This window comes from Artemia franciscana, chromosome 5, assembly GCF_032884065.1.
Source record: "Artemia franciscana chromosome 5, ASM3288406v1, whole genome shotgun sequence".
NCBI lineage: Eukaryota > Metazoa > Arthropoda > Branchiopoda > Anostraca > Artemiidae > Artemia > Artemia franciscana.
This window is the reverse complement of record NC_088867.1, coordinates 1156036-1180392: the sequence shown is the minus strand read 5'-3', so window position 1 is coordinate 1180392 and position 24357 is coordinate 1156036. Positions and strand designations below refer to the sequence as shown.

At 35.2% G+C, this 24357-nt stretch overlaps 1 protein-coding gene across 8 annotated transcripts in view; it reads left to right on the top strand.

Annotated features, from left to right (window-relative positions):
* The window catches only part of LOC136026848 (rap1 GTPase-activating protein 1-like), a 235706-nt gene that overhangs the window by 45378 nt on the left and 165971 nt on the right, over positions 1–24357 (top strand). The window contains exon 1 of one of the 8 annotated variants that reach the window (XM_065703565.1): positions 7335–7581. The exons of 5 other annotated variants lie outside the window; for them this stretch is intronic. In XM_065703565.1, the coding sequence (XP_065559637.1) occupies positions 7561–7581 (21 nt within the window). In that variant the 5' untranslated portion in view covers positions 7335–7560. Of the gene's footprint in view, positions 1–7334; positions 7582–13151; positions 13228–24357 lie in introns of those variants that run through there. 2 more of the 8 variants (XM_065703566.1, XM_065703567.1) reach the window with 2 other exon arrangements.

Sequence of the window (24357 nt, the reverse complement as noted above, 5' to 3'; positions counted from 1 at the left end):
TTTAATGCCTGTGTTAAGAGGCCTTTAAATTTTGTAAATGTTTTGCAAAAGTGTGAATTTATGCAAATTTGATTTTGATGATTCATGATGGATTTCCAATATATAGGCCAAAAATAATATTTCTGTTTTAGTAAAAGCAAAATAGACAGTATTTAAGCTCTAATCAGGGTCAAAATCATTTCCCATCATATGTGAGAAACTATAAAAATAAAAAAATGTGTTTGATTTATGGCCAGACATTAATTTGAACAAATTGGCATTCCCTATCATCTATTTATTTTTACTACTAAAACATGAAGCAAGTCTACCTATTGTGCTATTTATTAAAGTACTTGTACTACATGTAATTGTACTGTAGTAATTGTACTACTTATGCTTTCAGCATGAAATTTTGATATTTTCGTGGAGTTTTTGCAGCCGAAGCTTGACATTACAATTTAGCCACACCCATTACGTGATAATTAACTTTAATTCTACCACATTAATAACAATTTTTGATTCTAAATCGCGTCCAAAAAAGACTCCTTGCATAGGTTATCTGTTGTTGCCGACGATTTTGCGGTGTTAGACGAATTTTCCAGTGAATGTTTGTCTCAACGATCTAGACTTAAGGCCTTTTAACTTTGTTTGCGGAATTTTATTTAGGAATCGGGAACTTTTTGTGGTTATCTTCGAAAGTGTTGATGCAAAAAATGTCGCTGTTCTTCCTGTCATCGGAAGAAATGCTATTGTTTTTGTCTGTCATTGCTGAAAGTTTAATATGTTTTTTTCTGTCATAGGAAAGATTAACATTGATTTTATGTATTTTTAAATAAAAAATAAAAAAATAAGATTCCAGCTGAAAGTAAGGAGCAACAGTAAAACTTAAATGTATTTAAAACTTAAACATTGAACAACATGAGGGGGGATGCCCCTTCCTCAACCTTTGCCCTTTACTCTAAAGTCCTAAAGTTCTTTAACAGTACTTCTCATCCAAATTTAACGGCCCTTGAGTTTCAGGACTCCTTCTTAAAGAATTGCCACAAAAACTCAAAGTTCAGCGCAAAGAGCGAGGGTTGAGGAAGGGGCAGCTCCCTTCATATACCGAATAATTTATGTGCATTCTAAATTTCAATGTTGCTTCTTACTTTTAGTTGCAAAACTTTTTTTTTTAATTTCTGACCGTTTTTTGAACCATGCCAGGAAATTTCCTTCCCTCCCTCCCCCGTTTAAAGGCACAGCTTTGTACCTTTGTACCTTCGTAAAGGTACCGTCTGTACCTTTCAGCTAGGCTGATTAGAATGACTATCTCAAAGTTTTGATCGGATGTCCATGGGGGGGTAGTTGCCCTACAATCTTTTTCGTCACTTTAAAAGGGCAATATAACTTTCGATTTCCGTTCGAATGGGTTCTATCCCGGTCTTATAGAACCCTCAGTTCGGTACGATCATCCCTGGGAAAAACAAAAGAAAAAACAACAACGAATAAACACGAGTCCGTGATCTTCTTTCTGACAAGAAATACAATATTCCATATTTTTGTAGATTGGAGCTTGAAATAATTTTTGTTATTAAGGTTCTCTGATATAACGAATTGATAATGTGATTTTCATTAAGATCGCTTGAATTTTTGTGGATGTTTCCCCGCTTTTTCGAAAATCAGGCAAATTTTCTCATGCTCGTAACTTTTGATGGATAACATTAAACCTAATAAATTTATGTTTTGGAATCACAATAAAAAAACTGAAACAGTTTTTCTACGAAAAGTAAAGTGCAAATTCAAAACTGTGTATTCTATGGAAATGTATTTATGAAGCCTCTGTTTTATATGGGTTGTTTGCATAATTTTGGGTCCTTAACCCAGAGGCTGTGCCTGTCATATATCGCCAGGTTTTTTTTCTAGCTTTTGTCTGATTCGACTAAAATGACTATCTTACAACTTTGACCAGATGCCATTTGAAACTTGGGACTTCCTAGACACAAATGGGGCGTTCAAGTAGGTCGTTCTTTAATTGGCATCGCCCCTTAAGCGGGTATGAGACGGTTTAATTTATGATTGAATAAGCCCTCTCTAAATTTGTAAGACTATATGTTCTGTATAATGAGTCCGGGAAGAAGATATCAGGAGATATCGATATTGTCAGTTCAATGTCAGGGTTCAAAGAGTAGAGAGCTAAACAAGTTTTCAATTGAATCGGATATAGTCCTTGCTGAAATTTGATGAACTTGCATGAAAAACCAAGCGCATATTATAAACGTCAGCACTCTTGAGGTGGCAAATTTGAACATTTTGCCGTTGAAGTTTGTTACCTGTAGTGTCCATCCCCCTCGTGACTGCAGATCGTAAAATGGCAAAATAGTAACTGTTCGATCTTGCCTTTGCATCATTTCAGGGATAACCCCTATGGCCATCAGTAGTTATTAAAACCGCCAAAGACCAGAAAAATGAAGCTAGATATCTAGTCTTGGGGGGTAGCGTGGGTAGCTATGGTACCCACTCTAAGCATAATATAGCTGAAGCACATATCCGCTACTGGAATGACGACTTTAAAGAAGTCTGTTCAAGGACAGATAAAGATGTAAATAAGGCTTTTGAAGAGCAGCGCTTATCCCCGCTTATCCCCTGATATTTTCAAGACTGAGTGAAATCCACTTATCACTACCCACTAAAACTAAAGCAAAATCCAGCCTAGCGCCGTGAACCCGACTTCTGCAACAGCCTCAATTTTAAAGGAAATAATAAATGAAACTCAAGAGGAACTAATGAACACAAAGTCCAACCTAATAAATGCCATTTCTCGTATCATATCAGATACAATGAAAGATCGCCGAGCTTCGGAAATTATCAGTGAAGATATTGTGAACGAAGTTTGTGATTATATTTCCCTTGAATAGCCTATAATGCCAAATTTGAAAAATTGAAACAACCCCTCTAAGACTTTATAATGCTGTGAACTTGCTTGAAAATAAAATTTCTAAATTAGAAGACAGGTTTGACCAACTTGAGCAGGATACCTTACTTGACACCCTAATTTTCTACGGTGTGAAACCAAAACTCAATGTGGAATTAATGGAAAATCTTAATGGAGTGAAAGCGCAAATAATGGGCTTGCAAGATTGCAAAAAAAATTGACCTCTTAAAGGCTAATGAATTCCGTGTGCCTGCTACTCAGACTGAGAATGTGAAAATCACCCCCGTTCTGATAAAATTTTCAAGCTTGGATATTGCTCAAAAAGTGTTTGCAGCAAAAAGTAAGTTGGCGAAGTCACGTTTATTTGTTTCGGAAAACCTAACTAAAAAGCGTCGCGATCTATTAAACGCGACTCGTAGCACCTTTGGCCCAAGAAGTGTTTGGTCTGATCATGGACAAGTTCTAGCCAAAGTTGCCGATGAAACTCGTATACGTAAAATAAATTATTTGCATGAATGTATTTAGTATGTGACTTGTTAATATTTTTTTTGATTTGGTCATTACTTTTCATTTTTTTTTCACAGTTTCTTTTTCATTTTGTTTCATTTTTTCACTTTATTTATTTGTTTTCTTTTATTTTTTCATTAATGTGCTCATGGTTCATCCCAATAATACCTGCTGTGTTATTAATTATTTATGTGTTTGTAATCCTTTGACAGGTTTTTCTTTTGTAATAGATTTAAGTAAAGATTTCTTTTTTGTTCATCTGGTGACTCAAATGGACTCCAAGTAAAACCTGCTTTTGTCAATATTTTAAGCTGTGAGAGGTGCCTTTGCGAGCTCGAAAATAATCCTTTTGATTTAATTAGTATCGTAAATGATTCTGTGGGTGAGGCAAATCAAAATCCGACTAATATAAACCTATTTGTAATAGTAAGTGTGTTTCGGATTTGAGGGGAGTGGAGGTTACCAAAGGAAATTATTCTCTGACTGCACTTCAGCTTAACATTCAGGGCCTTTCCTCGTCAATAGATCCTCGTCAATTTAAGACAAATTGTTTCGGATGGACAGGATTATAAAGGTGTGCTCGGATTATAAAGGTGGACCAAGAAATGATCCAGCAAATTATCGACCAATTTCAATCTTATCAGTATTTAGTAAAAGTATATAGTTAAAAGTGTTTAGTACCAGTGTTTAGTTTCTCGTCTCCTTACTTTTCTAAAATCTAAAACATTTCATCATGATTTTCAATTTGGTTTCCGACTGAAGCACTCCACTAAACATGGCTGTCTGACCCTTTTGAATTTTATACATTCTGCATTAGATTCGGGATTAATTCGGGCTGCTAAATTCCTGGATATTCGTAAGGCATTCGATTCTTTAACCCATGAAATTCTTCTATTGAAGATGTCTCATTTTGGCATTAGGATTAATGTATCTTCTTGGTTTCAGTCTTATTTGAATGATAAGCTAATTTTTGTCGATCCACTTTTACGTTCACCCTCACAAGTGAATTTTGGCGTCCCTCAGGGATTAGTTTTAGGGCCTGTGTCGTTTTTGATTTCTGCAAATGATCTTTTTTATGTAGTAAAAAAGCAGAAATTCATTAATTGATGTTGACTTTGTCATCCTAAGCCTTCCCTTGCCCATAGTGCCAATTATAGTTCGCCATCTTCAGATGTCCTTGTTTGTTTTGCTGATGACAGCACACTTGGCACTTCGGGAAATTGCGTATCAGAGCTTCAATTAAATTTGGAAAATTTATTTGAGAGAGATTTTATCGCTTGATGCTAATTATCTTTGTTTTTTGTCCATCTTTTTGATATTTTCGCATTTTTCTCAGATTTATCCCCAGTTATCAGAAATTCATCAGCCAAACGGGATAATTCATAAACCTAAGGATCGATATATTCGTTTTTTGGGCATTCTTGTTGATGAAAACTTGTCTTTTAAACGTCACATTGATTTTATTAAAATGAAGATATGCAGGAGTCCCGGTATTTTAAGGAAACTTAAACATACTTTCCCTGGATCAATCTTGAAAATCCTTTTTCACTGTTTGATCCAATCTTGCGTTTCTTACTGTCCAGTAGTATGGATGTCAACCTTTCCTACATTGTTAACACCACTTTAGAAACCTCATTAAGGAAACCAATCGTTCAGGAGTTATCCCATTGCTTGATCTCGAGTCACTGTATATTTTTTCGTTTGCATGTTTTACCTTTTCTCAGCTTCATGGTGGCCTCCCCCATCCCCTAAGTGTTCCGCCATCTTGTACCTCTGATCAGAATGATTATAATATTCGCAATACCAAAAATCATATTCAAGTTCCTTTTACTCCTTGTGTAAGGTCAGATTTTAATCCTTTGACTGCGAGTCATATTGTGTGGAATGAGTTGCCCGAATCAGCTCGAAGGTGCCACTCATTCGGTTTGTTCAAAAAAATTGTAAAAAATTCTTCGGCTTCTTAGAAGTTATTTTATCTATTTATTTTTTTTTATTATATATATATATATATATATATATATATATATATATATATATTATATTATATTATATATATTATATGTATATTATAGTTAATTATTTTAGTCTATTCAATCTATTTAGTTTTGTTTTCTACAGTTTTTATTTTATTTATATTTTCTTTTCTTTTCCTTTTTGCTCTACTTTCTGTGAGTAAGTAATTATTTTATTTTTTTTTCTTTGAGCAAGTGACTCGTTTGTCTTCCCCCTTCTTGACAGGCCAAAGGGCCTTTGGGGGATTACTAAAATGTAATATTGCATGCGTATTCCATGATGAATAAATCTTATCTATCTTATCTTAGTACATCACGCTATTGTGTTGAATGTGATCGACTTTTTTGATGAGCTCGTATTTTATTCTCCTCCCCTTCTCGATTGTACAATGGGCTATTTCATCCTTGCAAAATCGTGAATTGTGAATGCAATTTTCCTCTGGGTGTAATTATCCATTGCTTTTGTTTTTCGTGTATTTAAAAAAAAGATAAGAAGGGGATAACTGACCTCAACAGAAAAATCGTTGTTTTTTCTGTTTTTCTCCTATAAGTGTTTTTGTGTTCACTCGTCATTTTTTATTCTGTTGGGGTTTTGGGTTATTGTCCCTCCCATCTCCTGAGGAATAAATACCTTTGAACCTAAAAGGCATGGAGTGCGTCTAGAATAGAATTTTTAAACGGGGACGAAAAGTACGGTTTTACCCTCGAGTCTCCTAGGCTAAATCTTAGCTACCCTAATAACATTCTAAGATAACTTAATAACACTCCGGGGGAGATCTTGTTATTTTTCATGAATTAATAACAAAAGAAGTTTTACTGTAGACTGAGTTTTATCATAACAAATTAATGATTGACCTGCCCCTAATTCCTGATAACTCATCTATTGTATTTCCTTGCAAAATTTCAACTCACTGCTTAAGTCATTTTAAAGACGGAAAATTTTAAAGATAGAATATTGAAAGTACCTTAATTCAATGGGCGTAAATTTCTTCCCGTGGACTAGGTACAGTTTACCTTTGAGCCATTTTCACTTTATACAGGTATACGAATTTGTAAGGTAAAAAAAGGAAGGTATGAAAATCTTCCTTTTCTTCCCGTGGACTAGGTACAGTTTACCTTTGAGCCATTTTCGCTTTATACAGGTATACGAATTTGTAAGGTGAAAAAAAGGAAGGTATGAAAATCTTAGGTAGCTCTTCCCCAGAAAAAAATTCTGGATTTGGCACTGACATGGGGAGGGTCGCCATTGGCACTTCTCACCTGTCATTTTTCAATGTTTCTATTGTGGCGCATGTGTGTTTAGCCAAAAAGTAATATTCATATTTTTTTTGGGAGGGTTTTTGCACTTTTGGTAACAAATTTTCTTGGGACCTTGGTTTTTCGCTTTAAGTTTTAATGTTGCTACTTACTTTCAGTTAAAAAAAACTTGTCTTTGCTATTTAATTTCTGATCGTTTTTTAAGTGATGCTGGGAAATCCGGCACCCCCTTCATAGAAATGTCCCCTCCCCATGAAAACTTCTTTAATGGAAAGATCCTCTCACGTAACTCCAACCACTTCTCACATGTCATTTTTGTTATTCCGGCGTATGTGTGTTTAGCCAAAAAGCAATATTTATATCTTTTTGGGTGGTTTTGGGTACTTTTGGTAAAGAATTTTCTTGGAACCTTGGTTTTTCAAAAAATTGTTTTTTACACCAAAATATTTGATGTTTGAAAATTTTGGTTTTTTTCCTCTCAAAATTTTCCTGGGATGGTTTGAACAACCTAACAATGGTATTTTTCTTAACTCTTATCCCTCTTCACGCAAGTATTTAGAGACTTGTATCTTATTTTTTTTTGGAATCTGGGAAGAAATGAGTTTCAAACTTGACTGATTTTCTCTTGAAATATTGCACAAATATATGTTTTTTATTGCTCAAGTACAATTTTCAGTAGATAACGAGCAAAAAACTCTTGGCATTGACCTGCTGATCAGCATTGTTTTGTGAGATAGCTTTTTCCGTCAAAACCACAAAAAAGATAGTCCTCAGACCACAGTTTGGCTTTATTTTTTCGTCACTGTTTGTTTGTTAATCGCGACTGCAGTGCCGATTTTTGAGGAAGTTATCAAAGGAGGAAAAACTGACGGATTATTGTAAAACAGGACTGACATGTCCTTCCGGAAACGAAGAGTAAGCCATGTCCTTTTTTGTGTGTCAATGTCAATGTTAAATGGCATGTAATAATTTTTGTCCTGTATTACGGAGGTCAAATTGTTATTCGTTTTATCAGTAGGATCGTTTATCTTCACAGTTCTCAGCCTAAAGCACAGCTTAGATACCAATATTGGTATCTAAGCCGTGGCCTAAAGGATTGACTTGGATTAACATCGGCGAAGACCATAGTTGCGGGTACGAGTTTAGAGACCATGACGTCACATTGCTTTGAGAGCAGGGCAAGAGCCAGAATAACCGATGCTGAAGGAAATCTTATTTTTACAGCATTATTTGGCTTTACAGCATTAGGGCCTATTATTTTACAGCATTATTTTTACAGCATCTTATTTACAGCATTATTTATTTTTACAGCATTATTTTTACAGCATTTATTTCTACTTTATTTTTGGACCTCAAGGAGGGGGAGGGAGGCATAGATGGTCCTCTCTTTAAATAACGTTTAGGGGATACTCTTGACCGATATTAAGGCATGACATTTGTATGCCTGTGGCGGACAACTCATAGCATTGGGAAATAGCTTGAAAATAAAAATGACGCGTAAATCTAAAACCACAAATAAATTACCGTAAATATGAAGAGGGCTGCTGCCTCTTTCAGCCCATGCTCCTTACGCTAAAGTTGAACTTGAGCTTATTTTTTAAAATACTTGTGTAGAAACGCTTGTGAACTTTTGGAAAATTCAATTTTTTTGGAATGTATAAGAAAACGCGACAAAAAACTAGTAGCTACCGACTTACAATATTTAATATGTTCTAGCAGCCTTTCGGTAAAACGCGGTTACCTGTAGCTTATCGTGTTTTAGGGGAGGGGGCAGCTCCCCATGTGTTCGATATAAGTTTCAGTTTTCCTAAGTTTAACGTTGTGCTTCGCTTTCGCAACTAATTTCTTCAATTTCTGTACTTCAATTTCTTTCCATTTTTAACTTACTTACAATAAACAAATTGTGATTTGTACAATAATGTGATAAAGAATGAGATATGTGACCGAGTTGGAGTGTAGCCTACCCTTGGATTACGGTATTTTTCCCTAAAGTTTATCTTTACTTTAAACAAAATAGTTACCCAGTTCCGGCCAAAACTGGGCTTTATGGCACAAAATGGCGAAGAACAGTCCTATATTGAGGCACGATTATTGTTGTCACTTAAATGGACAACATAATTAAGTGTTTCATTTGATTGTGTCTTCTAATTGTTCTGTCTTGCGCAATTAATGGTTATAACATCGCAATTAATGGTTATAACAAAATTATTTATAACATCACAATTTCATAATCTTTGAAAAAGTTTGGATTCTTTGGAAAAATTTAGTTTTTGGACCATGCCCCCCTCCAACGTCTGTGCAGATGAAGATACTAGTGTAACCAAATTTGTACCCCTCCAGCCTCTGTTCAGATAAAGATACTACTGGAACTTTTTTTTTATTGTTATTTATTATGCTATTTTTTGGTGTGTTTAGAAAATGGTTAAATTTTACTACTGCACGCCAACAAAAACCTATGTTTTTCCATCAGTGCAGTAGATCTAAAATGTAAAGAATTATAATGTGTTTATTAACAAAATAAATATAAAAAAAAAATATGAGAACCATTTTTTATACACTCCAAACATTTCCAACATAAGACTAAAGCTCCCGTGCCTAAGCACACATGTTGCGTATTTTGTCCAACTATATTCCTCCAAATAAAAATATATTTTAGGTATTAGCCCCTGTGGTGCCAGTTGGAGAGGGAGAGAGATTTGAGTTTTTTTTTCAGTTCCTCAAATCATCTTTCCCCTTCAACAGAAATGTCCACTTTCTTCCCCTAACAGGTGTCCCTACAACTATGGAATATCGTAGCCTAAAAACCGCTAATGATTTCTCAAACAAATTTAATCTAGTGAAGCTTACGAACAATATTCTACGATAAACTTTTATTCTGTATGGACTTCATATATGTTGGCCTATGCACAGGGAGGAATGTGCCACCGCGCGACATAATTTCTTCTAATTTTGAACACAATTTTTGTAAAAAAAAAAGAACAAGGGAACACGGAGCCGTAACCGTCCTTTTTGTAGATTAAATAAAAAAAAGTTTTTTTTAGCTGAAAGTAAGGAGCGACATTAAAACTTAAAGCGAACAGAAATTACTTCGTATATGAAAGGGGCTGCTTCCTCATCAACGCCTCGCTCTTTACGCTAAAGTTTGACTCTTTCTCTTAAATCTGCTTTTTAAAACAGTAAAAAACTTTAGCGTAAAGAGCGGGGCGTTGATGAGGAAGCAGCCCCTTTCATATACGAAATAATTTCTGTTCGTTTTAAGTTTTAATGTCGCTCCTTACTTTCAGCTAAAAAAAACTTTTTTTATTTAATTTCTGGTCGTTTTTGAATTAATGCATGTTTTTTATCTTGGCTCTCCGCACATAAATAATAAAAACAAAATTTGCATATTAATTAATTGCAATTAATCAGGTTTTAAGAAAAAAGAAGCGAAGGAGTAGGCCTAGTTGCCCTCCAAGTTTTTGATTACTTAAAAAAGCAACTAGAACTTTTAATTTTTTACAAACGTTTTCATTGGTAGAAAATATACGTAACTTACGAATTAACTTACGTAACGAACTTCTATATTCGTATGTTTTATTGTGTATATGAGGGGGTTCAACCCTCGTCGATACCTCGCTCTTTACACTAAAGCTTAGATTGTGTCCCAACTCCTTAAGAATGACCTCTGAATCACAAAGGTCGTAGAATAAATAGTTGAAATTACTAAAAATACTTTAGCGGAAAGAGTGAGGTATAACGAGGAGGTAAACCCCCCATATGCGTAATAGGTTTTGTTTGTTTTAAGTTTTAATGCTGCTCCTTACTTTCAGTAGAAAAAACTTTTCATATTTATTTTTTCATTGTTTTTTCAAATAAAGCTAGAAAATCCTGCGCCCCCTTCATTGAAATTCTCTTTTACCATGAGAAGTCTCTCCATGGAAATATCCTCCCATGTAACACCCCCCCCCCTCAACTCTTCCCCCCTTAACCAAAAAAATCCCCTGAAAACGTCTGTACACTTCCCAGTAACCATTACTATATGTAAACACAGGTCAAAGTTTTCAACTTGCAGCCCCTCCCACGGGGACTGCGAGGGAGTAAGTCGTCCCTAAAGACATAGTTATTAGGTTTTTCAACTATGGTGAATAAAATGGATATGTCAGAATTTTGATCTGGTGACTTCAGAGAAAAAATGAGCGTGGAAGGGGGCCTAGGTGCCCTCCAATTTTTTTGGTCACTTAAAAAGGGCACTAGAACTTTTAATTTCCGTTAAAATGAGCCCTCTCGCAATATTCTAGGACCATTCAGTCGATACGATCATCCCTGGGAAAAAAAACAACAAAAAAACAAGAAAACAAATAAACACGCATCCGTGATCTGTCTTCTGGCAAAAAATGCGAAATTCCACATGTTTATAAATAGGAGCTTGAAACTTCTACAACAGGGTTCTCTGATACGCTGAATCTGATGGTGTGATTTTCGTTAAGATTGTATGACTTTTAGGGGGTGTTTCCCCCCATTTTCTAAACTGATGCAAATTTTCTCAGGCTCGTAACTTTTGATGGGTATAACTGATATTGATGAAACTTGTATATTTAAAATCAGCATTAAAATGCGATGCTTTTGATATAACTATTGGTATCAAAATTCCATTTTTTAGAGTTTCGGTTACTACTGAGCCGGGTCGCTCCTTACTACAGTTCGTTACCACGAACTGTTTGATAGCTCAATCATATTGACTTTGCTGTCGTAGTCTTGATTGCTATCCACTGTCATGGAAAAAAAGCTGTTCAAATTTCTCATTGGAATACCAAAAGGGCATTATATTCTGATTGGGGTATGCACTTCTCCTTCCTTTTAAGTTGTGCGTTAGTTCTGTCACGTTGTGTTCGCAATTGGCGATTTGGTTCAATAAGACTTTGTTACCTATCGGTGAATCTTGGAAAAATGATAAGAAAGAAGAAAGTGTAAGATAATAATTTAAAAGGGAAAACTTTCAATGTGATATATCATTAAAACATTTGGGTAATGAGAAAATCATTTCACTGCACATTTATATTTCAAAGAAAATGACAATAAGTAAATCGAAAATTGATTTTGAATAATTGTATCTCGACAGTTGATCCGACTATGAAGCTTGCACATATTTTTGATTATTAGAATTGCCAATTTATTTGAGTCAAAGTTTCCACTTTAGCCCAAACTAGGCACTTTCAGCGCCCAGGGCCATGCAATCCAAATAATGGCTTTTTGGGTCTTCAGAAGGCTTGTCACTCGAAAAGTTTGATTTTTATTTGAGTCAATGATTTTTGGAAAAACGCAAAATGAAATGTTCCAGTAAAAAAGTTCCAAAATCAAAATATTCCAGTAAATTAAAGCGGCAAAAAGGCACCAGGAGTCCGGTTGATTTAAAATATGGCTGCTTTAAAATTATTCTGGATGTGTTGCGTTTTAGACTAGAACAATATCTTGGATATATTGTTTTACTCACTTTGCTGGGCAGTTAAGTTTACAAATGTCTTTCGTTGCAATCGGCTGTTAGTTTTACATATCCCTCTTTCTCTTGAATTTGTATGCAAAATAATGCAGTGGTGTCAATTCATGAGAGTTTATGGGAGGGGGGATGGCAAAACATATTTTTGAAGTATCTGGACCGAGGAAGTTTGTCGTTTTTTTTCAAATTATCCAGTGAAAACACCCCAAAAAGACGTTTTTCAGTGGAAATACCCCCCCCCCCCCAAATAGGTATCTCTAAAAATTTAGGAAGAAGCCTAGACGAGGGCAAAAGTTCCCCTCTGTCTTCTTCCAGTAGACGCCACTGTTTATGCACTAAGGCATACCCTTTGTATCCAACTTTTCTTGTATTTGTTTGTTTATGCTTTTGTGTTTTAATGTGTTAAAAAACGTTTGAATATGTTTTAATATGTTTAAATATTTGATATAGAGTTAGTCAAATTGGCTTCTGTAAAATTACTTTGTATATAATGGTTAATATTTGTTTTTGCGTTTTGGCACCCACCCGTGTTTTTAAGGGGGAAGCCTACATAAGTCATGTTAAAGATCATTCGAGACCTCCCTCCCCCGCCTCAGATTGGGAAAGTTTCTGTGCAAGACTTTGTTCTTATGAATGTACAAAGTTAAGGGTCAGTTAAGTCCTTTGACTTTGAAATGTAGAATGTAAACTTGATAGATTTGGCTTCTGAACGGACTCATATAACCTAAATAATAATCAGAGTTTTATTAATTAAATAAATGATATTCTAAAATTCAACTCACAAAAATTTAATAATGAGAGAAAAAAGTAATCTGAACAACACCACGCAATAAATATGTAAAATAGAAACATTTAAAAAATGAGACAATGTTTACTATGAGCGGTGCTCTAATTAAGCAACTTTATAGAATGATTACTATACACTGGAATTGTTCGTTTTTGGTGTATACCCGAGAGTTACGGGTAATTCAAGTAATAATTTGGTAGTACTCTCACATTTTTTACCTTGTAGTAAAGATAGTACATAACAGTATTTATTAAGTTCGGTTGAAGGATTTCCTTAAAGAGCTTTCTGGATGTACTGTAGGGTAACGTATTACTTCAGTCTTTTGTCCATGGTAGAATGGTTGATGAAGCTTGATCTTAAAAGTATTTAAATAGTATTTTTTATTTGGAAATCTAGGTCAATTGGGGGGATTTTGCCCCACCCCCCAGATTTTGAAGAATATTCTTTCTGGGGCGTTTTCATTGAATTGTTTTTTTTTTGTCTTCATTAACAAGTAAGAAAAAATAGAATTTCAGTTTTTCCCGGGCTTTTTTTTCGGGGATGATCCTATTAAAGTGGTGACCGTAAAAGTTAGGGTGAAGCGTCAATAACGTGGTTATCTTATCTCTCTCTCTCTTTCTCTCTCTCTCTCTCTCTCTCTCTCTCTCTCTCTCTCTCTCTCTCTTCTCTTTCTCTTTCTCTCTCACGGATGGTAGAAGGTTATTCGTCAAGATCTTTCAAGCTATAAATAAAAAAAAACTACTCTTTTTTAACTGAAAGTAAGGAGCGACATTAAAACTTAAAACGAACAGAAATTACTCCGTATATGAAATGGGTTGTCCCCTCCGCAATCCCTCGCTCTTTACGCTGAAGCTTTTAATTATTTTAAAAAGTAGAATTGTGGCAAAGAGTCAAACTTTAGCGTAAAGAGCGAGGGATAGCGGAGGGGACAACCCATTTCATATACGGAGTAATTTCATAAATTATTAAAATGAAATTTGTATATTAATTCTTTTTTTGGCAAAATGGCTTTCTCTTAGTTTTGATCAGACAATTTTGAGAAATAAGGGGTGGGGAAGGAGGCCTAGTTGCCCTCCAATTTTTCGGTTACTTATAAAGGCAACTAGAACTTTTAATTTTTAACGAACGTTTTTATTAGTAAAAAATATACGTAACTTAAGAATTAACTTACGTAACAAACTTTTATATTCTTATATTTTTTTTATGTATACGAGGGGGTTTGTACCCTCGTTAATACCTCGCTCTTTACACTAAATCGTAAGTTTCGTCCCAATTCTTTAAGAATGACCCTTGAATCAGAAAGGCCGTAGAATAAATAGTTGAAATTACTAAAAATACTTTAGCATAAAGAGCGAAGTATTTATCTTCTCCTGAATACCTCGCTCTTTATGCTAAAGTATTTTTAGAACCCCTCATAAGCGTAATAATTTCTGTTCGTTTTAAGTTTTAATGCTACTCCTTACTTTCAATTACCGCTCTTTACGCTTAAGTTTGACACTTTATCTCAATTTTACTTTATAAAACAGTAAATAACTTTAGCGTAAAGAGCGGGACGTTGAGGACGGAACAGTCCCTTTCATACACGGAGTAATTTCTGTTCGTTTTAAGTTTTATTGTCGCTCCTTACTTTCAGTTAAAAAACTTGTTTTTTTTTATTTAATATCTGAACGTTTTTGAATTAATGCATGTTTGATTTTGGCTCTCCGCACATAAATTATTAAAATGAAATTTGTATATTAATTCTTTTTTTGGCAAAATGGCTTTCTCTTAGTTTTGATCAGACAATTTTGAGAAATAAGGGGTGGGGAAGGAGGCCTAGTTGCCCTCCAAGTTTTTGGTTACTTATAAAGGCAGCTAGAACTTTTAATTTTTAACGAACGTTTTTATAAGTAAAAAATATACGTAACTTAAGAATTAACTTACGTAGCAAACTTTTATATTCTTATATTTTTATTAGGTATACGAGGGGGTTTTTACCCTCGTTAATACCTCGCTCTTTACATTAAATCGTAAGTTTCATCCCAATTCTTTAAGAATGACCCTTGAATCAGAAAGGCCGTAGAATAAATAGCTGAAATTACTAAAAATACTTTAGCATAAAGAGCGAAGTATTTATCTCCTCCTAAATACCTCGCTCTTTATTCTAAAGTATTTTTAGAACCCCTTATAAGCGTAATAATTTCTGTTCGTTTTAAGTTTTAATGCTACTCCTTACTTTCAATTGAAAAAACTTTTCATGTTTATGTTTTCTTTTTTTTTAATAGTAAGGGTAGAAAATCCTGCGCCCTTTTTATTGAATTTCTCTTCCCCCATGAAACATTCCTCCAAGGAAAGATCCTCCCACGTAGCCCCCTCCCCTCAACCCCACACCCAAACCAAAAAAATCCCCCTGAAAACGTCTGTACACTTCCCAGTAACCATTACTATATGTAAACACAGGTCAAAGTTTTCAACTTGCAGCCCCTCCCCCAGGGACTGTGGGGGAGTAAGTCATCCCCAAAGACATAGTTATTATGGTTTTCGACTATGTGGAACAAAATGGCTATGTCAAAATTTTGATCCGTTGACTTTGGGAAAAAATGAGCGTGGGAGGGGGCCTAGGTGCCCTCCAGTTTTTTTTGGTCACTTAAAAAGGGCCCTAGAACTTTTCATTTCCGTTAGAATGAGCCCTCTTGCAACACTCTAGGACCACTTGGTCGATACGATGACCCCTGAAAAAAACAAAACAAAAAACAAATAAACACACACCCGTGATCTGTCTTCTGGCAAAAAACACGAAATTCCACATTTTTGTAGATTGGACCTTGAAATTTTTCTATAGGGTTCTCTGATACGCTGAATGCGATGGTGTGATTTTCTACAAGGTCCTATGACTTTTAGGGGGTGTTTCCCCCTATTTTCCAAAATAAGGCAAATTTTCTCAGGCTCGTAACTTTTGATGACAAAGACTAAATTTGATGAAACTTATATATTTAAAATCTGCATAAAAATCTGATTCTTTTGATATGTCTTTTAGCATCGAAGTTTCGTTTTTTAGAGTTTCGTTTACTATTGAGCCGGGTCGCTCCTTGCTACAGTTCGTTACCACGAACTGTTCGAAATAGAATCTCATTTATCACAAAATGACTGTGTCAAGCTCTCACCTATATTTGGTGATTGTGGAACAATTTGCATAAAATAATTTGGCCATTGTTTTATTGCAAAAAAAATCTTTCTATTAATACCAAGAATATCATTATTTTTCTTGGCATCGGACACTTTGTCATTGGTTTTTCTTGGCATTGGATAAACTGTCATTGTCTTTGTTTGGTTTCGGATAAACTGTGATTGTTTTTTTTTTATCACCGGATTAAAATTCATTGTGTTTTCTTGTCCTCTGATAGACTATCATGGTTATATCTTGCCATTGAATGAACTGTCAATGTTTTTTCTTGTCATCGGACTAATTGCCATCGTTTTCAATTGTCATCGGATAAAGTGACATTGTTTGAATCTGTCATCAAACAAAGTGCCGTTGTTTTCTGCCTCCGAACAGATGGTCTTTAGGGAGGTTTTAGAATGTGTCTAAACCACCCCCTCCCCCTTCCAGGTGTCACACTACCTTATAAGGCGTTTTCATAAATATTCCACTTAGGCTCTAGCGCCAATGCCAAATTCCAAAGCTGAGGCTAAAGATCTATGGCCACAAAAACAATTACCAAATTATTTTATAGAGGAGGGGGTTTATCCAATTCGTAGACTAGCTTCCAACTTAAAGGGTCCCTAGCCGCCTCCTTCGCCTAACACTTGAATAATGCCCTACACTTCTCACAAAAGTTTTTTTTTTTCAATTTTCATTCAAACTGACTGTTGATGAGACATAAGCACAAAAAATAACGCAAATCATCAAAATTAGCAAACTTTTGAGCATAGCTTATGCTTATGGTTTTGCATATGATTATTAGCCAGTTTTAAAATGCGTCTGTTGGTCCAGCAATTACTATGATGGGCATCTTAAGTTGAATTGACTCGGTAGAAATTTCGTGTCTAAAATGGCTTAAAGGGTAAAGAGCGGCATTTGTAAGCAGTGAAAGCTGTAGAATTGGGTGAATGAAGTTTTCAGGAATGGTCTGAATACGGACTGTGCTTCAACAAAGTGCCGTCATGTGCTTCAAAAAAAAAGAAAAAAAAAAATCTAGGATAGCCAGTTAACTTGGCTGTTTTTCTCTTTTTCCCTCCACCCTTCTCTTTCTCTCTTTCCCTCTCTCCCTCCTTCTCTTTCTCTCTATTTCTCTCTGTCTCGCTCTCTCCATCCCTCATTGATTGTTGAAGAGTAAGGATTTTGCGACGTGGATTGTAGAAGCGTATGGTTAAAAATCTTTCAAGTTAATATAGAATCTAATCTCATAGATACATATCAACAGATACATTCAATGAATCAGCTTATTATACTGATTCCTAATATATAAGATTCATCAAGTTTAGTGTTACCCATCAAAAGCTTGAGAAAATTTGCCTGATTTTCGAAAAAAGGGGAAACACTCCCTAAAAGTCATAGAATCTTACAGAAAAAGACACCGTCAGATTCAGAGTATCAAAGAACCCTACTGTAGAGGTTTCAGGCTCCTATCTGCAAAAATGTGGGATTTTTTTTTTGCCAGAAGAAATATCGGAAATTAAAAGTTCTAGTGTTCTTTTCTAAGTGACCAAAAAGATTGGGTGACTTATAGCCCCCCCTCCCACGCCCCTCCCCCCTCAAGTTATCCAACCAAAATTTTGAGATAGTCATTTTGTTCAGCATAGTTGAAAGATCCAATAACTATATGCTTAGGGGTAACATGATCCACCACAGTCTGTGGGGAGAGGCCTGTAAGTTACGAGATTTGTCCATTGTTTACGTATATTTTTTTATCGGGGGCACATATGGTGTCCATAGGGAGAATCTTCGTGGGGTGGGAAAGTTGTGGGGGTGAACTTTCTAGGGGAAATTTTACACTGAGGAGATTTGACAGAATTCCTGTATGAAATGTTTTTATCTGTCTTGCTTTTTCTTTGTCAACTCGATTTTGCATTTGGAGATGATCCGGGTGAAATATCCGGGGCTATTTTCACCGTGTCTACGGAATTTTCTACGGAAAATTTCCACGGAAGGGGGGATTTCCGGAGTGATTGAGAAAACGATTAGAAAATAGTCTTTTTCAAATGAGACTATGCTAAGGAGGATTTTTCAGACTGAATCGTTAGCCAGAAATTTGATGGATGGGGGGATTTTCAGCGAGGATGTAACCGTCCGGAGGGAATATACGCAGGAGAAAATTATCATGGAGGGGTTTTATGTGAGGGGGAATTGTTCATGGATGGTGAACCAGATTTACCAGAATTATTTGGAAACGATCAGAAATTAAATAAAAAACAAGTTTTTTCAATGGAAAGTAAGGAGCAACATCAAAACTCGAAACGAACAGAAATTATTCTCCATATTAAGGGGTTACCACCTCCTCAATTCTTTGCTCTTTATGCTAAAGTTTGACTGTTTGTCCCAATTTTTCAAGAACTGCTGCTGAAACACAGGGTTTGTTTAATTACAATAGGAAGTTCTTTTAAAAGTGCTAAAAGCTTTAGCGTAAAGAGCAAGGTGCTGAGGTGGACAACTCCTTTATACACGGAATAATTCCTGTTCATTTTGAGTTTTAATGTTGCTTCTTACATTCAATAAAATAAAAACTGGTTTTTTATTTAATATTAAATAAAAAAAACAAGTTTTTTTAACTGAAAGTAAGGAGCGACATTAAAACTTAAAACGAACAGAAATTACTTCGTATATGAAAGAGGCTGCTTCCTCATCAACGCCCCGCTCTTTACGCTAAAGTTTGACTCTGTTTCTCAATTCTTCTTTTTAAAACAGTAAAAAACTTTAGCGTAAAGAGCGGGGCGTTGATGAGGAAGCAGCCTCTTTCATATACGAAGTAATTTCTGTTCGTTTTAAGTTTTAATGTCGCTCCTTACTTTCAGTTAAAAAAACTTGTTTTTTTATTTAATCTCTGAACGTTTTTGAATCAATGCATTTTTTGATTTTGGCTCTCCGCAGAGGAATAATTAAAACGAAATTTGCATTTTTTTTTTGGCTAAATAGCTTTCTCATAATTTTGATCGAATGATTTTGAGAAAAAAGAGCGGGGGAGGAAGCTTAGTTGCCCTCCGATTTTTTGGTCAATTAAAAAGGCAACTAGAACTTTTAATTTTTTACGAATATTTTTATTAGTAAAAGATTTACGTAACTTTTTTATTCTCATATTTTTATTGCATATATGAGGGGGTTCGCCCCCTTGTCAGATCCTCGCTCTTTACACTAAAGCTTAAATTTTGTCCCAATTCATTAAGAATGACCCCAGAATCACAAAAGCCGTAGAATAAATTGTTGAAATTACTAAAAATACTTTAACGTAAAGAGCGAGGTATTAGGAGGAGGTGAGCCCCTCAAATGGGTAATAATTTCTGTTTGTTTTAAGTTTTAATGCTGTTCCTTACTTCCAGCTGAAAGAACTTTTTCATATTTATTTTTTCATTGTGTTTTTAAATAATGCTAGTAAATCCTGCGCTCCCTTCATGGAGATTTTCTTCCCCCATGACAAATTATCGAAGGAAAGTTCCCCCAGCATATCCTCCTCTTCTCAACCCCTCCCCCAACAAAAAAAATCCACCTGAAAACGCCTGTACACTTCCCAATAACCATTACTATATGTAAGCATTGGTCAAAGTTTGTAACTTGTTGCCCCTCCCATGGGGACTGCGGGGGAGTAAGTCGTCCCCAAAGACATAGTTATAAGGTTTTTCGACTACGCTGAATAAAATGGCTATCTCAGAATTTTGATTCGTTGACTTTGATAAAATAATTAGCGTGGGAGGGGGCCTAGGTGCCCTCCAATTTTTTTGGTCACTGAAAATGGGCACTAGAACTTTTCATTTCCGTTAGAATGAGCTCTCTTGCAACATTCTAGGACAACTGGGTCGATACGATCACCCCTGGAAAAAAAAAAAAAAAAAAACAAAACAAATAAACACGCGTCCGTGATCTGCCTTCTGGCAAAAAATACAAAATTCCACATTTTTGTAGATAGGAGCTTGAAACTTCTACAGTAAGGTTTTCTGATACGCTGAATCTGATGGTGTGATTTTCGTTAAGATTCTATGACTTCTAGGGGGCGTTTCCCCCTATTTTCTAAAATAACGCAAATTTTCTCAGACTCGTAACTTTTGATGGGTAAGACTAAACTTGATGAAACTTATATATTTAAAATCAGCATTACAATGCGATTCTTTTGATGTAGGTATTGATATCAAAATTCCATTTTTTAGAGTTCTGGTTACTATTGAGCCGGGTCGCTCCTTACTACAGTTCGTTACCACGAACTGTTTGATTAAAACAGAGTCGGCCATTCAAAGTCATGCTGTTTTTGTTATTTTTCCAGAAAATTTGAGTATCTCAGGCTCTCGGCTGTATTTTAGTTAAACAAATAAGAATATGCTCTGTTACATCCTATTCTACATAAAATATTTAATTGTCCATAGAATACATGATTAATAGTGCGTTTCAAGTTCTGAAGCTGAAAAATAGTACTATTTTAATGACTTGGACTAAACCACAAATTATAAGGTTAAAATGCCACTTCCGTAAGGAAATGAAAGTATTCACGGTTGTACATTATATGAATTAGTTTTGCTTTTTCACGTTGAATGTGTTGTTTGTGAGTTCATCAATTATTTCCTAAAATGTTTATAAAATGTAGATACACATTAAGTTTTATAAGCCCCAGAAGTACGGATTGGAAAGAATGAATTTCGCGGCATCCTTTGCTGTATTCTTGGCCTGCGTCTCTCTGACCGTGTTTGTAATGATGTCATCAGAAGAAGATGCGGTGATATACCACTTGTCTCAGATGTTGTCAAAGTGAGACGTCTACGATGGTTCGGGCATACACTGCGCCGTCCGGATGACTCGTTCAGCAAACAGTGCTTGAAATGCCAACCCCATACGCACTGGAAGAAGAAGCCTGGAGGACAGAAAAGACATGATTATAGACAGTTAGAGCCGATCTCGAGCCAGTCAAACTTGAAAGAGGACGATGAAGGGACGCTTGTCGGCAAATTCTGGATGCCAAGATGGGGCTGGACAAGGCTCGAACGTGACCCAAGTACAAGTAAGCACAAGTACATTCAAAGTGCACACAAAAGAAGCTGGAATTATCGGTCACTTAAAGATTGTTTCTTATTTTTATACATCGATATAATCCCTCTCAATATAGTCCCCAGTAGACATTATACATTTATGTCACTGCGTCTTCCAATATCCGAAACATTTCTGGAGCTTGATCTTTGAAATTGCGTTTAGCACTTCAGTGATACTCCTGTAATCTAGTCTACGATTTGCAAAAAAACGATATTGGAAGATTTTCTATATTTTTGAGAAAATCAAAAATCACAATGAACCATATGGGAGGCTGAAGCATCGTTATCCATTTTTGTCTGGCTAAGAATCTACGAACAAGCAATGAAGTGTGAAGGGGGGCATTATCGTGTTTCAAAAGCCGCAAATTATTTCGCCATAATTTTGAGCGATTGTTTTTTATTGCTTCACACAAATGGCCTTAGACTTTTACGTAATTTTCTTTATTGATTGGGTGACATGACGGTAAGAGCACATCAAACAGTTCGTGATAACGAAATGTAGTAAGAAGCGACCCGTCTCAATAGTAAAACGAAAGTCTAAAAAACGGAATTTTGATACTAATAGATATATCAAAAGAATTGAATTTTTATGCTGATTTTAAATACTTAACTTTCATCAAATTTAGTTTTACCCATCAAAAGACACGAACCTGAGAAAATTTGCCTTATTATAGAAATAAGGGGGGAAAATCCCCTAATAGTCATAGAATCCTAACTAAAATCACACTATCAGATTCAGCGTATCAGAGAATCCTACTGTAGTGGTTTCAAGCTCTTATCTACTAAAAAGTGGAATTTTGTATTTTTTGCCAAAAGACAGATCACGGATCTGAGCTTTTCAGTTTATACCTTTTTGTTAATGTTCTTACTGGCCCGTCAACAGTATTTTAAAATAAAATATTTTAGGTTTCATGTTAGTGCTTGGTATTTTTGAATCTTGGACTTAACGTCTTGCAGTTTTTCTCAACAATTATTTGAGAAACTTAAGAAATAATTTTACTAATGCTGACGGCAGGACGTTCCTTCGTAAAAATTATACATTTTTTTTAAACTGGAACTGAGAAGCAATATTAAAATTAAATCGAACAGAAATTATTATGTATATGTGGGGGGCCGCTCCCTCGTCAATACCTCGCTCTTTACGCTAAAGCTCGAATTTTGTCCCAGTTCTTTAAGAATGACTCCTGAATCACAAAGGCCGTTTATTTAGAATAGATAGCTCTTTGAAAAGTATTAAAAAACTTTAGTGTAAAGAGCGAGTTATTGACGAGGCGGCGACCCCCTCATACACGTCTGTTCGTTTGAAGTTTTAATGTTGCTCCTTACTTTTAGTTAAAAAAAACTTGTTTTTTGTATAGTTTTCCTTACCCCTGTATAGTTTCCTTACCCTATTGTAAGATTTCCCTACCCCTTAAAAATTCCTCTGTCGAAAGATATTCTCACGTAACCCACTCCCCCCTGACCCCCTTCCGCGAGAAAAATCCTCCCTTAAAACGTCTGTATACTTCCCAATAACCAATATTATATGTAAACTATGGACAATAGTCATGGCTTGAAGCCCTTCCCCCGGGACAGTGGGGGTTAAGTCATCCTCGAAGACATAGTTATTATATTTCTCAACGATTCTGAAAATATTGCATCTCAAAATTTGATCGGGTAGCTTTGGGGAAAGGAGCGTGGGAGGGGCTAGCTGACCTCCACTATTTGTGGTCACTTAAAAAGGGCAAAAGAACTTTTGATTTTTGATCAAATGAGCCCTCTCCCGAGCTTCTAAAATCACTGGTTTTAAATGACAACCACTGAAAAAAAAACAAAAAAAACAAAAAAAAACAGCAAATAAACACGCGTTCGTGATTTTCCTTCTGGCAAAAAAAGAAAAAAAAATGCAAATTCAATATTTTTGTACACAGGAGCTTGAAACCTCTACAATAGGGTTCTCTGGTATGAAAAATCGGACGGACTGATTTTTGCTAAGATAACTTGATGTTTTCGGGGCTTTCCCCTTTTTCAAAAATCGTGCAAATTTTTCAGGATCTTAATTTTCGATGGATACTATTAAATTTGATGAATATTACTTACTTTGAAAAAGCATCAAAATTTGATTCTTTTGATGTATCTATTGTTATCAGGACTCTGATTCTTAGAGTTTCGGTTACAATCGAGCCACATCGCTCCTTACTGAAAGTTCGTTACCATGAACAGTTTGATCATCGATTCAAGTAAATTGTGGGACTGAGGGAACCAAACTTAAAATACAGTTTTCACATAGGTATTTATTTATTAATGAAATCTACTCTATCCTAATAGTAATTACTAAAAACAACATAATTATTATTACTTTTCCTTAGAAACAAAAGCCCTTCTTCGGATGCTCTCTTATTTTATCTCTAAATTGAAAGCTTAGCAACTTACCTTATCCTAAATTAGCCATTTTGTGTAGATCTAAGGAAGTTAAGTTGTCTATTATTAACAAAACAGACTAACTATTGACTATTGACTGTATAACAAGTTGACTATTATTAACAAGACCGACTAACTATTGACTATATAACAAGTTGACTATTATTAACAAGATGGACCAATTGGGGAAGGGGTTTTAAATCCTTTACTAATACCTAGAAGTTTAATAAGAGGATAATTATATTATTCCTCAGAAGATTGCTGAAGTCTTCAAAAAGACTCTTCAAAACATAGATCGAATCCCGCTAACATTTCTATTAAGAATGTTCCCCTTATTAATTATCATTAATAAGTTTGAATCTGATCAAAAATACAACCCTCTAACTTATCATTAGACTATTTTCGAAACGAATGTTTAAAACACAAAATGGAGTGGTGATTAGATTTACTTTTAATATAAAGGGGAGAGGTAATTTTTTCAATGAAAGTATTTTTCAATGAAAATACCCCAAAAAGGTATTTATCAAAATCTAGAGGAAATCCCCCATCCCCAGTTGGAGGCCCTAATACTAAAAATTGAAAAAAAACAACAACAAAAACCCTCACTCTTCGTTTAAAAAAAGTATATTTCGTTCCCCCCTACATTTTAAAAATAACCAAAATTCACACATTTACGCACAAACACAGAAACTGATAAATAACGGCACAAAACCAGTAGTTAAACAATGATCGTGTATTCAAATCCCATATAAAATTTCCTATTACAATCACAGATTTCAATCCTCGAAGCGATACCAGAATTTGAATTTGTTAGCAAAACGAATGA